Source organism: Oncorhynchus gorbuscha, linkage group LG15 (assembly GCF_021184085.1).
Source record: "Oncorhynchus gorbuscha isolate QuinsamMale2020 ecotype Even-year linkage group LG15, OgorEven_v1.0, whole genome shotgun sequence".
Classification (NCBI taxonomy): Eukaryota; Metazoa; Chordata; class Actinopteri; order Salmoniformes; family Salmonidae; genus Oncorhynchus; species Oncorhynchus gorbuscha.
In genome coordinates, this window is record NC_060187.1 from 632,032 (window position 1) to 649,637 (window position 17,606).

Here is a 17,606-nt window from a genome sequence, read left to right on the forward strand (position 1 = left end):
CCCTCTGACGATGTACATTAAATGGACCCCTCTGATGATGTAAAAAAGCCACGACAGCCGCTGTTAACATTAGCACCACACTAAAAAACAGATTCAAATTCGACACACACTTTCAAATAGGTATGTAATGACACATTATATAAACCCTTTATAGTGTTTTATTTACATTTTAGAGGTGATAAGTTGGACAGATCGGGTGATAAAAGCAGTTTCCCCACCCTTTCACTATCGCGCAATAGGTTTTGATTCCCCACCCGCCATTTTCCTAAAGACCCAACGGAGCTCATTGCCTTCTTCAGTCATGCAGAGACGCATTACCTTTTTTGGACACTAAAATAAGGTCAATCGTACGGAACAGTGCGATGTACAAAAGTTTGTTAGCTAGCGTTACTCACACATGGGCCTGGAGGGTAGGTGGTAACCAGCGATGGGCCGGGGGCTGTGGTAGGGGCCCATGTTGAAGCCCTCCACAGGGCACTGGGCACAGCAGGTGTATGGAGTCAGAGAGTGGTGGTAGAAGCCTGCTGAGAGGGGGTTGGAGTGAAGGGAGTGGGGCTGCTCCAGGCTGGTCATACTAGGGCTGTCACGGCCCGGCAGGGGGGTGAGGGACAGGGACCTTCCCCGGGAGTTGCAGCTCTCCCCTGGGTAGCTGGGGTAGTTCGGAGGGGTGAGGCAGGAGGGCAGGCTGCTGGGGTAAGCAGGTCCAGGACCAGACCAGGCACTGGTGTAGCTGGGGTGAAGCCAGGAGCCATCAGCCTGGCTGGGGAACGGGGTAGGCTGGCTGTACCCGACTGGGAGGCCTACAGGAGGCTGATACGGCGTGTAGCTGGGCCCCGCCCTCCGACTGCTGAGGGCAGAGCCAGCCATGGAGCTGGGTTCGTCACGTTGGAGGTCGGGGTGGAGGTCAGGGCGGAGGTCAGAGTGGAGGTCAGGGGGGAGATCAGGGCAGGGGGTAGAGGTTTCGTCGTCCTCCTCTGGAGTGTTCTGGAACTCTCTATGGCAGCAGATAAGCTGGGGGACACGCCTACTGGGACAGAGGTCAGTTAGGGGACAGAGGTTAGGGTTAGACCTGGGACAGAGGTCAGTTAGGGGACAGAGGTTAGGGTTAGACCTGGGACAGAGGTCAGTTAGGGGACAGAGGTTAGGGTTAGACCTGGGACAGAGGTCAGTTAGGGGACAGAGGTTAGGGTTAGACCTGGGACAGAGGTCAGTTAGGGGACAGAGGTTAGGGTTAGACCTGGGACAGAGGTCAGTTAGGGGACAGAGGTTAGGGTTAGACCTGGGACAGAGGTCAGTTAGGGGACAGAGGTTAGGGTTAGACCTGGGACAGAGGTCAGTTAGGGGACAGAGGTTAGGGTTAGACCTGGGACAGAAGACAGTTAGGGGACAGAGGTTAGGGTTAGACCTGGGACAGAGGTCAGTTAGGGGACAGAGGTTAGGGTTAGACCTGGGACAGAGGTCAGTTAGGGGACAGAGGTTAGGGTTAGACCTGGGACAGAGGTCAGTTAGGGGACAGAGGTTAGGGTTAGACCTGGGACAGAGGTCAGTTAGGGGACAGAGGTTAGGGTTAGACCTGGGACAGAGGTCAGTTAGGGGACAGAGGTTAGGGTTAGACCTGGGACAGAGGTCAGTTAGGGGACAGAGGTTAGGGTTAGACCTGGGACAGAAGACAGTTAGGGGACAGAGGATAGGGTTAGACCTGGGACAGAAGACAGTTAGGGGACAGAGGTTAGGGTTAGACCTGGGACAGAAGACAGTTAGGGGACAGAGGTTAGGGTTAGACCTGGGACAGAGGTCAGTTAGGGGACAGAGGTTAGGGTTAGACCTGGGACAGAGGTCAGTTAGGGGACAGAGGTTAGGGTTAGACCTGGGACAGAAGACAGTTAGGGGACAGAGGTTAGGGTTAGACCTGGGACAGAGGTCAGTTAGGGGACAGAGGTTAGGGTTAGACCTGGGACAGAGGTCAGTTAGGGGACAGAGGTTAGGGTTAGACCTGGGACAGAAGACAGTTAGGGGACAGAGGTTAGGGTTAGACCTGGGACAGAGGTCAGTTAGGGGACAGAGGTTAGGGTTAGACCTGGGACAGAAGACAGTTAGGGGACAGAGGTTAGGGTTAGACCTGGGACAGAAGACAGTTAGGGGACAGAGGTCAGTTAGGGGACAGAGGTTAGGGTTAGACCTGGGACAGAAGACAGACTTCAGTTACATCATGTACTTCAGAAAGTATTCACACCCTTTGATTTATTCCACTTTTTGTTGTGTTACAAAGTGGGATTAAAATAGATTGTAATTTTTTTTATCAACGATCTACACAAAGTACTCTGTCAAAGTAACCCCCTGAGTCAATACATGTTAGAATCACCCGAGTGGCCCAGCGGTCTAAGACACTGCATCGCAGCGCTAGCTGTGCCACTAGAGATTCTGTTAGAATCACCCGAGTGGCCCAGCGGTCTAAGACACTGCAGCGCTAGCTGTGCCACTAGAGATTCTGTTAGAATCACCCGAGTGGCCCAGCGGTCTAAGACACTGCAGCGCTAGCTGTGCCACTAGAGATTCTGTTAGAATCACCCCTGATTGGCCCAGCGGTCTAAGACACTGCAGCGCTAGCTGTGCCACTAGAGATTCTGTTAGAATCACCCGAGTGGCCCAGTGATCTAAGACACTGCATCGCAGCGCTAGCTGTGCCACTAGAGATTCTGTTAGAATCACCCGAGTGGCCCAGTGGTCTAAGACACTGCATCGCAGCGCTAGCTGTGCCACTAGAGATTCTGTTAGAATCACCCGAGTGGCCCAGCGGTCTAAGACACTGCATCGCAGCGCTAGCTGTGCCACTAGAGATTCTGTTAGAATCACCCGAGTGGCCCAGCGGTCTAAGACACTGCATCGCAGCGCTAGCTGTGCCACTAGAGATTCTGTTAGAATCACCCGAGTGGCCCAGCGGTCTAAGACACTGCAGCGCTAGCTGTGCCACTAGAGATTCTGTTAGAATCACCCGAGTGGCCCAGTGATCTAAGACACTGCATCGCAGCGCTAGCTGTGCCACTAGAGATTCTGTTAGAATCACCCGAGTGGCCCAGTGGTCTAAGACACTGCATCGCAGCGCTAGCTGTGCCACTAGAGATTCTGTTAGAATCACCCGAGTGGCCCAGCGGTCTAAGACACTGCATCGCAGCGCTAGCTGTGCCACTAGAGATTCTGTTAGAATCACCCGAGTGGCCCAGCGGTCTAAGACACTGCATCGCAGCGCTAGCTGTGCCACTAGAGATTCTGTTAGAATCACCCGAGTGGCCCAGTGGTCTAAGACACTGCATCGCAGCGCTAGCTGTGCCACTAGAGATTCTGTTAGAATCACCCGAGTGGCCCAGTGGTCTAAGACACTGCATCGCAGCGCTAGCTGTGCCACTAGAGATTCTGTTAGAATCACCCGAGTGGCCCAGTGGTCTAAGACACTGCATCGCAGCGCTAGCTGTGCCACTAGAGATTCTGTTAGAATCACCCGAGTGGCCCAGCGGTCTAAGACACTGCAGCGCTAGCTGTGCCACTAGAGATTCTGTTAGAATCACCCGAGTGGCCCAGCGGTCTAAGACACTGCAGCGCTAGCTGTGCCACTAGAGATTCTGTTAGAATCACCCGAGTGGCCCAGTGGTCTAAGACACTGCATCGCAGCGCTAGCTGTGCCACTAGAGATTCTGTTAGAATCACCCGAGTGGCCCAGCGGTCTAAGACACTGCATCGCAGCGCTAGCTGTGCCACTAGAGATTCTGTTAGAATCACCCGAGTGGCCCAGCGGTCTAAGACACTGCATCGCAGCGCTAGCTGTGCCACTAGAGATTCTGTTAGAATCACCCGAGTGGCCCAGCGGTCTAAGACACTGCATCGCAGCGCTAGCTGTGCCACTAGAGATTCTGGGTTCGAGTCCAGGCTTTGTCACAGGGATGTCCTTTGTCCTATCGCGCACTAGCGATTCCTGTGACAGGCAGGGCGCAGTGCACGCTGACACGGTCGCCAGGTGTACGATGTTTCCTCCGACACATTGGCGTGGCTGGCTTCCGGGTTAAATGGGCAATGTGTCAAGAAGCAGTGCGGTTGTGTTTTGGAGGACGCACAGCTATCGGCCTTTGCCTCTCCCGAGTCCGTACGGGAGTTGTAGCGATGGGGCAAGACTGTAACTACCAATTGGACGGAATTGGAGAGTAAAAGGAGTAAAAAAAAACTGTTTTATTTGTGACTGACATTTGAAAGGTTCATGAGGTTCATTGGGTCACTGGGGGGTCATCTGGCTGGAGGTAATCAATGGAATAACAACCAAATTATTGGTAGAATGGTAGAAGACAACAGTTTGTATAAACTCACTAGAAGGCGGAGTTAAATGAACATAGGCTATTGTTATTGTTATTGCCTTGTCTGAGGTGTTCTGTGATGTGTTCTGTCTAAAGTATGTCCTGGGATATGTGTCCTGTCTGAGGAATGTCCTGGGATATGTGTCCTGTCTGAAGTATGTCCTGGGATATGTGTCCTGTCTGAGGAATGTCCTGGGATATGTGTCCTGTCTGAGGAATGTCCTGGGATATGTGTCCTGTCTGAGGAATGTCCTGGGATATGTGTCCTGTCTGAAGTATATCCTGGGATATGTGTCCTGTCTGAGGAATGTCCTGGGATATGTGTCCTGTCTGAGGAATGTCCTGGGATATGTGTCCTGTCTGAAGTATATCCTGGGATATGTGTCCTGTCTGAGGAATGTCCTGGGATATGTGTCCTGTCTGAGGAATGTCCTGGGATATGTGTCCTGTCTGAGGAATGTCCTGGGATATGTGTCCTGTCTGAGGAATGTCCTGGGATATGTGTCCTGTCTGAGGAATGTCCTGGGATATGTGTCCTGTCTGAAGTATATCCTGGGATATGTGTCCTGTCTGAGGTATATCCCGGGATATGTGTCCTGTCTGAGGAATGTCCCGGGATATGTGTCCTGTCTGAGGAATGTCCTGAGATATGTGTCCTGTCTGAGGAATGTCCTGGGATATGTGTCCTGTCTGAGGAATGTCCTGGGATATGTGTCCTGTCTGAGGTATATCCTGGGATATGTGTCCTGTCTGAGGAATGTCCTGGGATATGTGTCCTGTCTGAGGAATGTCCTGGGATATGTGTCCTGTCTGAAGTATATCCTGGGATATGTGTCCTGTCTGAGGAATGTCCTGGGATATGTGTCCTGTCTGAGGAATGTCCTGGGATATGTGTCCTGTCTGAGGAATGTCCTGGAATATGTGTCCTGTCTGAGGAATGTCCTGGGATATGTGTCCTGTCTGAGGAATGTCCTGGGATATGTGTCCTGTCTGAAGTATATCCTGGGATATGTGTCCTGTCTGAGGTATATCCCGGGATATGTGTCCTGTCTGAGGAATGTCCCGGGATATGTGTCCTGTCTGAGGAATGTCCTGAGATATGTGTCCTGTCTGAGGAATGTCCTGGGATATGTGTCCTGTCTGAGGTGTGTCCTGTCTGAGGTGTGTTCTGGGATATGTGTCCTGTCTGAGGAATGTCCTGGGATATGTGTCCTGTCTGAGGTATGTCCTGGGAAGAAAGAAAAAAAAGAGTACTTTTGGCAGCGAATACAGCTGTGAGTCTTTCTGGGAAAGTCTCTAAGAGCTTTCCACACCTGGATTGTGAAACATTTGCCCATTATTAATTTCTAAATTCTTCAAAGTCTGTCTAATTGGTTGCTGATCATTGCTAGACAGCCATTTTAAGGTCTTGCCATAGATTTAAGCAGATTTAAGTCAACTGTAACTTGAAAATTCACTGTCTTATCGATAAGCAACTTCAGTGGAGATTGCCTGTGTGTAGCTCCATTCCGTTTCTATCCTGAAAAACTCCACTCCTTAACCATTACAAACATACCCATAACATGATGCAGCCACCACTGTGCTTCAAAATATGGAGAGTGGTACTTAGCAATGTGTTGTATTGGATTTGCCCCAAAACTAACACTTTGTATTCAGGAACAAAAGTGACATGCTTTGCCATATTTTTACAGTATTACTTTAGTCCCTTGTTGCAAACAGGGTACATGTTTTGGAGTATTTGTATTCTGTACAGGCTTCCTTCTTTTCACTCTGTCAATTAGTTTAGTATTGTGGAGTAACTACAATGTTGTTGATCCATCCTCAGTTTTCTCCTATCACAGCCATTTTTTAAAATATATTTTTTTAACCTTTATTTAACCAGGCAAGTCAGTTAAAGAACAAATTCTTATTTTCAACGACGGCCTAGAAACAGTGGGGTAATGCCTGTTCAGGGGCAGAACGACAGGTTGTCAGCTCGGGGATATGAACTTGCAACCTTTCGGTCTAACCACTAGGCTACCCTGCCGCCCCCATTAAACTCTGTAACTGTTTTAAAGTCACCATTGGCCTCATGGTAAAATCCCTGAGCGGTTTCCTTCCTCAACAGCAACTGAGTTAGGAAGGACACCTGTATTTTTGTAGTGACTGGATGTATTGATACACCATCCAAAGTGTAACTAATAACTGCACCATGATCAAAGGGATATTCAATGACTGCTTTTCTTGTTGTTTTACCCATCTACCAATAGGTGCTTTTCTTGTTGTTTTACCCATCTACCAATAGATGCTTTTCTTGTTGTTTTACCCATCTACCAATAGGTGTTTTTCTTGTTGTTTTACCCATCTACCAATAGGTGCTTTTCTTGTTGTTTTACCCATCTACCAATAGGTGCTTTTCTTGTTGTTTTACCCATCTACCAATAGGTGCTTTTCTTGTTGTTTTACCCATCTACCAATAGGTGCCCTTCTTTGCGAGGAGTTGGAAAACATCCCTGGTCTTTGTGGTTGAATCTGTGTTTGACATTTACTGCTGGACTGAGGGACCTTACAGATAACTGTATGTGTGGGGTACAGAGATGAGGGACCTTACAGATAAGTGTATGTGTGGGGTACAGAGATGAGGGACCTTACAGATAATTGTATGTGTGGGGTACAGAGATGAGGGACCTTACAGATAATTGTATGTGTGGGGTACAGAGATGAGGGACCTTACAGATAATTGTATGTGTGGGGTACAGAGATGAGGGACCTTACAGATAATTGTATGTGTGGGGTACAGAGATGAGGGACCTTACAGATAATTGTATGTGTGGGGTACAGAGATGAGGTAGTCATTCAGAAATCATGTTGAACACCATTATTACACACAGAGTGAGTCTATACAACTTATTATGTGACTTGTTGAGCATATTTTTACTCCTGAACTTATTTAGGCCATAACAAAAGGGTTGAATAGTTATTGGGGCGGCAGCATAGCCTAGTGGTTCGAGCGTTGGACTAGTAACCGGAAGGTTGCGAGTTCAAACCCCCGAGCTGACAAGGTACAAATCTGTCGTTCTGCCCCTGAACAGGCAGTTAACCCACTGTTCCCAGGCCGTCATTGAAAATAAGAATATGTTCTTAACTGACTTGCCTGGTTAAATAAAGGTAAAAATAAAAATTGACTCAAGACAGTTCAGCGTTTAATTTTTCATTCGTGAAAATAAACATAATATGGTGGGTTGGCCAATGAAAAACATTTTGGATAAAAAATTACTGTTCATACGTCAGTGACAGATAACTGAGAAATCCAAACAACTCATCCGGTCTCATCCTCCAAGTATGGAGACTGTCTACAACTCATCCGGTCTCATCCTCCAAGTATGGAGACTGTCTGCAACTCATCCGGTCTCATCCTCCAAGTATGGAGACTGTCTGCAACTCATCCGGTCTCATCCTCCAAGTATGGAGACTGTCTGCAACTCATCCGGTCTCATCCTCCAAGTATGGAGACTGTCTGCAACTCATCCGGTCTCATCCTCCAAGTATGGAGACTGTCTGCAACTCATCCGGTCTCATCCTCCAAGTATGGAGACTGTCTGCAACTCATCCGGTCTCATCCTCCAAGTATGGAGACTGTCTGCAACTCATCCGGTCTCATCCTCCAAGTATGGAGACTGTCTGCAACTCATCCGGTCTCATCCTCCAAGTATGGAGACTGTCTGCAACTCATCCGGTCTCATCCTCCAAGTATGGAGACTGTCTACAACTCATCCGGTCTCATCCTCCAAGTATGGAGACTGTCATCTCATCTCTCATCCTCCAGTATGGAGACTGTCTGCAACTCATCCGGTCTCATCCTCCAAGTATGGAGACTGTCTACAACTCATCCGGTCTCATCCTCCAAGTATGGAGACTGTCTACAACTCATCCGGTCTCATCCTCCAAGTATGGAGACTGTCTACAACTCATCCGGTCTCATCCTCCAAGTATGGAGACTGTCTACAACTCATCCGGTCTCATCCTCCAAGTATGGAGACTGTCTGCAACTCATCCGGTCTCATCCTCCAAGTATGGAGACTGTCTGCAACTCATCCGGTCTCATCCTCCAATTATGGAGACTGTCTGCAACTCATCCGGTCTCATCCTCCAAGTATGGAGACTGTCTGCAACTCATCCGGTCTCATCCTCCAAGTATGGAGACTGTCTGCAACTCATCCGGTCTCATCCTCCAAGTATGGAGACTGTCTGCAACTCATCCGGTCTCATCCTCCAAGTATGGAGACTGTCTGCAACTCATCCGGTCTCATCCTCCAAGTATGGAGACTGTCTGCAACTCATCCGGTCTCATCCTCCAAGTATGGAGACTGTCTGCAACTCATCCGGTCTCATCCTCCAAGTATGGAGACTGTCTGCAACCACAAATACTCCCTAAAGAGACATTCAACTTTAGTTCATGTTGTTTTCTTTGCAACGTTTTATCAAACAGTACAGCTCTCAAATCATCATATAAAGTTAATTCTGGACCTCCCCTAAATCCCAGATAGTACATAGCCCCTCTTCTTCATCTATGGCATTGAACCTACCTACTTACATTACCAGGGGCAGTATCCTGTTTCTCAACTGGCCACACAAGGACCTTTAGTTTCTTCTTAGGTGAGAGGTGACACGGTTCTGGATTGTAGCTGTTTTTGGTCTGGTTGAAGGTTTAGAGTTTTGGTTTTAGCCATATGTCAGTTGAACAGTTTTGTCGGTTGTATTTTAGGGTTAACTTGTTTGAGCTCATATTGGCATTGCATCGTAACTTGTTTCTAAATATGTGTTGTAGATCAGTTTCTTTCAAATATGGCATTGTGTTCCTTTGTCCAGGGGTAGCTGTGTGTTTAATCCCAGTTGAATGTTTTGTTGTTATTCTGTCTTTTGACATATTGATAAGACAGTTCCATAACCTAATGATTTCTCACCTCTGTCTTATTTCAACGGGCTCCATTACATGTCTCCTTGAATAGTAAGGCTTGGGGCACACATATGCACTCCCAAAAAACATGGTATGCCATATTCTGAATAGAGTTTGCTGTTTTAGATTCTTTACAAACCCAGATTCCATTGGCATAGTTCAGTATAGGACACACACATAAATGATAGAGCTGTGATTATGTACAATAGCCATGGTCTTCACAGATGTTCAGTTTACTACCAACAGACCAACACTCTACCTGCAGAATCTGAAAGACTTCAAAGGTCATATTCACTAGACAGGAAACTAGGGTATTTAAATGAGCTGGTGTAGTTTAGGGGCGTGGCTCCAAAAGAGAAGTACTGAATACTTCTTACTGTACCTTTCAGGGTTTATCTGGGATTATCTGGGTTGATCTGGGATTATCATCCATCTCCATTTTGTACACCACAAAATGACCATGTTCAACATTGCAAATCAAACTCACTCTCTGCAAGGAGGACAATATAATCTGTGTTAAATATTATCCCTAAAGTGATGTCATCTAATTTATCTCCGAGGTTAGCATGCTTGATCTGCTGGGACAAGTCATTTACAAAAAGGGCAAAAATAGTTAGGGAAAGAATGTGGCCTTGTTCGACTCCAAACTGAGTGGGAAACCATCCAGTTCATTAACCTGTCCACAGGAGACTGTCCACAGGAGACTGTCCACAGGAGACTGGAGCTGTATACAGGAGACCATCCAGTCTTCTGTTGATTAACCTGTCCACAGGAGACTGTCCACAGGAGACTGGAGCTGTATACAGGAGACCATCCAGTCTTCTGTTGATTAACCTGTCCACAGGAGACTGGAGCAGTATATAGCAAACCATCCAGTCTTCTGTTCATTAACCTGTCCACAGGAGACTGTCCACAGGAGACTGTCCGCAGGAGACTGGAGCTGTATATAGGAAACCATCAGTCTTCTGTTCATTAACCTGTCCACAGGAGACTGTCCACAGGAGACTGTCCACAGGAGACTGGAGCTGTATACAGGAAACCATCCAGTCTTCTGTTCATTAACCTGTCCACAGGAGACTGTCCACAGGAGACTGGAGCTGTATACAGGAGACCATCCAGTCTTCTGTTCATTAACCTGTCCACAGGAGACTGTCCACAGGAGACTGGAGCTGTATATAGGAGACCATCCAGTCTTCTGTTCATTAACCTGTCCACAGGAGACTGTCCACAGGAGACTGGAGTTGTATACAGGAGACCATCCAGTCTTCTGTTCATTAACCTGTCCACAGGAGACTGTCCACAGGAGACTGTCCACAGGAGACTGGAGCTGTATACAGGAGACCATCCAGTCTTCTGTTCATTAACCTGTCCACAGGGGACTGTCCACAGGAGACTGTCCACAGGAGACTGGAGCTGTATATAGGAGACCATCCAGTCTTCTGTTCATTAACCTGTCCACAGGAGACTGTCCACAGGAGACTGGAGCTGTACAGGAGACCATGGAGCTTCTGTTCATTATAGGAAACCATCCAGTCTTCTGTTCATTAACCATCCAGTCTTCTGGAGACTGTCCACAGGAGACTGTCCACAGGAGACTGGAGCTGTATACAGGAGACCATCCAGTCTTCTGTTCATTAACCTGTCCACAGGAGACTGTCCACAGGAGACTAGAGTTGTATATAGGAGACCATCCAGTCTTCTGTTCATTAACCTGTCCACAGGGACTGTCCACAGGAGACTGGAGCTGTATACAGGAGACCATCCAGTCTTCTGTTCATTAACCTGTCCGCAGGAGACTGGAGCAGTATATAGCAAACCATCCAGTCTTCTGTTGATTAACCTGTCCACAGGAGACTGTCCACAGGAGACTGGAGCTGTATACAGGAAACCATCCAGTCTTCTGTTGATTAACCTGTCCACAGGAGACTGGAGCAGTATATAGGAGACCATCCAGTCTTCTGTTCATTAACCTGTCCACAGGAGACTAGAGTTGTATATAGAGATTTAACTTCATCATAACCTTCCACCCCTGAATTTATGTTGGAAAGCAAGAATCTGTATTTGCCCAAAATAAGGCCTTTTGAAAATCAATAAAACATCCATATGTAGGTTTCCATTCTTGGTGTTTGGCTCTAAGAAAATCGACAAGAAAATCATTGAAGATGCACAGAGAGTGGATCGAAGAGGATTGAAATTGAGATAATAATAGATATTACTATTAAGTACTGAGTGAATTAGAGCTGTCAGGGGACTGGCTCCGGTGTGAAGGAGGTGTGTGTCTGAATAAATACCCCAACCAGTTGTGTGTGAGCTGAGCTTTTTGATCTATAAGGTTATCTAGGGGTTCAGTCCACCACCGATCATCGTAGTCTGGGACTACTAGCACGAGGTATTATTGAGCACGGGGTGTTTTACATGTATAGGAAGTAGCGGTAAGAAATGTTGAAGATACATATGGTGCATAGGATGTAACAATAGAAAAGTCTACGGGGTCTGATAATAGCACAAGATGTTATTGTAGGTATTTAGGAATTGTTGAAGATGCACATGGACTGGTGTGGATGTGAATTGTTGAAGATGCACATGGACTGGTGTGGATGTGAATTGTTGAAGATGCACATGGACTGGTGTGGATGTGAATTGTTGAAGATGCACATGGACTGGTGTGGATGTGAATTGTTGAAGATGCACATGGACTGGTGTGGATGTGAATTGTTGAAGATGCACATGGACTGGTGTGGATGTGAATTGTTGAAGATGCACATGGACTGGTGTGGATGTGAATTGTTGAAGATGCACATGGACTGGTGTGGATGTGAATTGTTGAAGATGCACATGGACTGGTGTGGATGTGAATTGTTGAAGATGCACATGGACTGGTGTAAGCATGTGAATTTATTGAAGATGCACATGGACTGGTGTGGATGTGAATTGTTGAAGATGCACTGGATGGTGTGGATGTGAATTGTTGAAGATGCACATGGACTGGTGTGGATGTGAATTGTTGAAGATGCATAAGCAGCACTGACAATTGTCAGTAAGCATTTATGTTGATTTATGATATTATATAGGGATTCTGAATGTGAGATATGAAATAAGAAAGTACTATTCCCAAATATGCTGTAAAATAGAACACTAGTGTAAATATTTAAACCCCTGTATGAACAGAACACTAGTGTAAATATTTAAACCCCTGTATGAACAGAACACTAGTGTAAATATTTAAACCCCTGTATGAACAGAACACTAGTGTAAATATTTAAACCCCTGTATGAACAGAACACTAGTGTAAATATTTAAACCCCTGTATGAACAGAACACTAGTGTAAATATTTAAACCCCTGTATGAACAGAACACTAGTGTAAATATTTAAACCCCTGTATGAACAGAACACTAGTGTAAATATTTAAACCCCTGTATGAACAGAACACTAGTGTAAAGGAGGAAGTTGTGTATAGTGGGTTACTAGATTTGATAAAGTAACAATGTATGAATGTATAATGGCTTACTAGATTTGAACTTGCTAGGTAGAGACTTATTATGGACAGAGCACACCATCTACAGGGGGCTGATAGACAGTGACAGCCCAGTTTGAATACACCTTGATCCCAGAAAGGTGATCCCTTCCATTCTGAATTGAACAATGTATTTTATAAATTCACTGCATTACATGTCATCTTAAAATATTAAACATTTAATAAATGTGATGCAGAAAGTAAATATCCAACAGAAATGTGTACTAAATAGAACATTGTTAGGGTGGACTCAAATAAAAACAATGCTTTCCAATATGGAGAAAGTTTGTTTTGTTTTTAAACCTTACAATAGGGGTAAAAGCAGAACATTGTTAGGGTGGACTCAAATAAAAACAATGCTTTCCAATATGGAGAAAGTTTGTTTTGTTTTTAAACCTTACAATAGGGGTAAAAGCAGAACATTGTTAGGGTGGACTCAAATAAAAACAATGCTTTCCAATATGGAGAAAGTTTGTTTTGTTTGTAAACCTTACAATAGGGGTAAAAGCAGAACATTGTTTGAGAGTGATCCGTGTGTATTAGCAGTAGTGATTGAGAAGTTCTTCCTAATAGGAATGCAGTATTTTACTATTTTGAAGATGCTGAGGTTTCTATACAAGGTCACATGACAAACAGAGGGAGCTCAATCTTGGCACATTATATTAGAGTTTGCCATCTGGTGTTTGGGTTAGAGATAAGCTTCCTGAGGACAAATAGATAGGGAACCAGTACTCACTGAACTCAAACAGGCTGTAAGGGACACAGTGGGACAGGGGTATGTATGAATAATTGAATAAGAGATTATTTATTTTTACCCCCTTCTTTTCTCCCTAATTACGTAGTATCCAATTGTTAGTAGTTACTGTCTTGTCTCATCGCTACAACTCCTGTACGGGCCCGGGAGAGACGAAGGTCGAGAGTCATGCGTCCTCCGAAACACAACCCATACAAGCTGCACTGCTTCTTAACACAGCGTGCATCCAACTCGGAAGCCAGCTGCACCAATGTGTCGGAGGAAACACAGTGCACCTAGCGACCTGGTCAGTGCGCACTGCGCCAGGAGTCGCTAGTGCGCGAGTAGCCTACCAAACTTGCTAACTGCCTGGTACTCAGCACTCTATTGTCCCTCTAATCACTCTGACATCAATGCAAATGTATTTGAAAATCTAATCAAACACTTCATGAGAGCCCATGAGCTCATGTTGCGCAACATTTCTATAGGCTATGCACATGCGTGAGAAAACAGAGTGATGGCCTCTATTACAAAAGAGGAGGATCCTACCAGGTTTCTATAGGCCAGGCCAACTGTATTTACAACTCAACTTTCCTAATATTAAGCACATTGCTTGTCTTTACAACAGGAGTATAGCCTACCTGGCTAAAATGAACCACAGAAAAAGCACCCTCCATTTGCTATTTAAGTGCATAGGTGCACTTACAACAGGTGCATGATAATGGCCCATCCTAAATCAAAACAAATTTCACTAAATATCATTTAGTATATGTAAAGACAACTGATGGGTGACAATATTAGCCGATCACTTGTGAATGATGCCCAACTTGTGTGCAGTAAGCCTCCCCCCATAGTTGCACACCTCATGTAGCATAGCCCATAGGACTAGGTTTTGATAAGGTTTATATTGCAACGGAAGTGGCCAAATAACTTTTAAAACTAAGCACATTAATCCGCTTTACAAGAGGTGTAGAGCCTAAATACAGACATAAGCAGCATGTGAGTTTCCAGTTTGGGAAGATCATTTTCACCATAAAAATTCACCTTTGTAATAAAAGCATTACCTGCATAATCTCATTTTTGATCACTTTGATCATGGTGTTTTCCCCGGTAATGGAACATTTGTCTGCATTGATACGTTTATAATGTGAAGCCTAATAGTTCAACATTTTAGCTAAACGTTCTGTTTTTATGCTAGTGGTTGTATTAATTTGGGATCTATCGCATCCCACAACTGTCCAAGACTATGTTGGAAAATTGATTTCTTGCACAGAATAGAAAAGGTCAACGTTCGTACTATGGGGGACAGTAGATTGACATACTACTCATCTTGTTGGCTGATGAAAAGTAAAATTCTTCCAATTTCTTCAATATGCACCTCGGAATTGGATATGGACTCACGCAGTTGCTTCCCCGATGTGTCTGTCTTCACTTGTAGCCTGTGAGAAAGACCCGATCACATGAGCCATGTGAGTGAGAGGTGCTTGGGAGCAGGCAGCAATCAGGGAGTGCTGTTATAATCTCCACCCGGCACAGCCAGAAGAGGACTGACCACCCCTCATAGCCTAGTTCCTCTCTAGGTTTCTTCCTAGGTTTTGGCCTTTCTAGGGAGTTTTTCCTAGCCACCGTGCTTCTACACCTGCATTGCTTGCTGTTTGGGGTTTTAGGCTGGGTTTCTGTACAGCACTTTGAGATATCAGCTGATGTACGAAGGGCTATAAATATAAATTTGATTTGATTGACACAATGCAGCACTCTGGGCCAAGAGCACAACGGCCACTGGCGGTAAAAGGCATTATGGTGCATTATGGCCACACAAAGGGGATGCCGCTGGGAAATGTGAGGCATGAACAAGTGCTTGTCAAATTGTGAATGAGAGACTGATGTAGTGTGTACACAGCCTGTGCAAAAAAACAAAGCAGAGCTCATGCCTTTCATGCAACTTTTTGTCTCATCATGCAGCATTACATATAGCCCAACGTTTGTAGAACAACTAAATTTACATTAATAACATTAATAACTCTACATGAAGCTTATAGGAGGACCTGTTCCTTTGTTAACCACTCAGAGTGGCCGCAGCTGCACACTCCCTCAAATCTTTTGGAGAAAATATCCTTTCAATTTTATTCAGCTTTGTTCAGTTGAATTCTTCATACTATAAAATAATATCAAATAATGCCAAGGAATTCTAAGCAAATCTTGTGTGCTAAACGAACTAGTGTTGCCCACAGCCATTTGGCATATGTGTGGAAGCCAGGAAATACTAAATGTGTTTATATTAATTATGGTCAATTACTGTCACGACTTCCGTCGAAGTCGGCTCCTCTCCTTGTTCGGGCGGCGTTCGGCGATCGGCGATCGATGTCACCGGCTTTCTAGCCATCACCGCTCCATTTGTCTTGTCTTCACACACACCTGGTTTTCATATATCCATTTTGTCTTGTCTTCACACACACCTGGTTTTCATATATCCATTTTGTCTTGTCTTCACACACACCTGGTTTTCATATATCCATTTATCTTGTCTTCACACACACCTGGTTTTCATATATCCATTTTGTCTTGTCTTCACACACACCTGGTTTTCATATATCCATTTTGTCTTGTCTTCACACACACCTGGTTTTCATATATCCATTTTGTCTTGTCTTCACACACACCTGGTTTTCATATATCCATTTTGTCTTGTCTTCACACACACCTGGTTTTCATATATCCATTTTGTCTTGTCTTCACACACACCTGGGCTACACTCGGCCTTGTCTCAGGATGGTAAGTTGGTGGTTGTAGATTTCCCTCTAGTGGTGTGGGGGCTGTGCTTTGGCAAAGTGGGTGGGGTTATATCCTTCCTGTTTGGCCCTGTCCGGGGGTGTCCTCGGATGGGGCCACAGTGTCTCCTGACCCCTCCTGTCTCAGCCTCCAGTATTTATGCTGCAGTAGTTTATGTGTCGGGGGCTAGGGTCAGTTTGTTTATCTGGAGTACTTCTCCTGTCCTATTCGGTGTCCTGTGTAAATCTAAGTGTGCCAATTTTCCTTCTCTCCTTCTTTCACTCTCTCGGAGGACCTGAGCCCTAGAACCATGCCCCAGGACTACCTGACATGATGACTCCATTTCCCCAGTCCACCTGGCCATGCTGCTGCTCCAGTTTCAACTGGCCTGGGCCCTAGGACCATGTCCCAGGACTACCTGACATGAGGACTTTGCTGTCCCCAGTCCACCTGGCCATGCTCCTGCTCCAGTTTCAACTGTTCTGCCTTGCTATTATTCAACCATGCTGGTCATTTATGAACATTTGAACATCTTGGCCACGTTCTGTTATAATCTCCACCCACAGCCAGAAGAGGACTGGCCACCCCACATATGCTTCTAATATATCCATTTCTCTCTCTGGAGGACCTGAGCCCTTGCCCCAGGACTACCTGACATGATGGCTCCTTGCTGTCCCCAGTCCACCTGACTGTGCTGCTGCTCCAGTTTCAACTGTTCTGCCTTATTATTATTTGACCATGCTGGTCATTTATGAACATTTGAACATCTTGGTCATTTTCTGTTATAATCTCTACCCGGCACAGCCAGAAGAGGACTGGCCACCCCACATTTCCTCTCTAGGTTTCTTCCTAGGTTTTGGCCTTTCTAGGGAGTTTTTCCTAGCCACCGTGCTTTTACACCTGCATTGTTTGCTGTTTGGGGTTTTAGGCTGGGTTTCTGTACAGCACTTTGAGATATCAGCTGATGTACGAAGGGCTATATAAATAAATTTGATTTGATTTGATTTGATTTGATTTTCATATATCCATTTTGTCTTGTCTTCACACACACCTGGTTTTCATATATCCATTTTGTCTTGTCTTCACACACACCTGGTTTTCATATATCCATTTATCTTGTCTTCACACACACCTGGTTTTCATATATCCATTTTGTCTTGTCTTCACACACACCTGGTTTTCATATATCCATTTTGTCTTGTCTTCACACACACCTGGTTTTCATATATCCATTTTGTCTTGTCTTCATACACACCTGGTTTTCATATATCCATTTTGTCTTGTCTTCACACACACCTGGTTTTCATATATC

At 45.5% G+C, this 17,606-nt stretch overlaps 1 protein-coding gene across 3 annotated transcripts in view; it reads right to left on the minus strand.

The window, feature by feature from the left end:
- The window catches only part of LOC123996876 (E3 ubiquitin ligase TRAF3IP2-like), a 76,087-nt gene that overhangs the window by 42,103 nt on the left and 16,378 nt on the right, over positions 1–17,606 (minus strand). The window contains exon 3 of one of the 3 annotated variants that reach the window (XM_046300678.1): positions 396–1,024. The exons of 1 other annotated variant lie outside the window; for it this stretch is intronic. In XM_046300678.1, the coding sequence (XP_046156634.1) occupies positions 396–1,024 (629 nt within the window). Of the gene's footprint in view, positions 1–395; positions 1,028–17,606 lie in introns of all 3 variants that reach the window. One more of the 3 variants, XM_046300677.1, reaches the window with a different exon arrangement.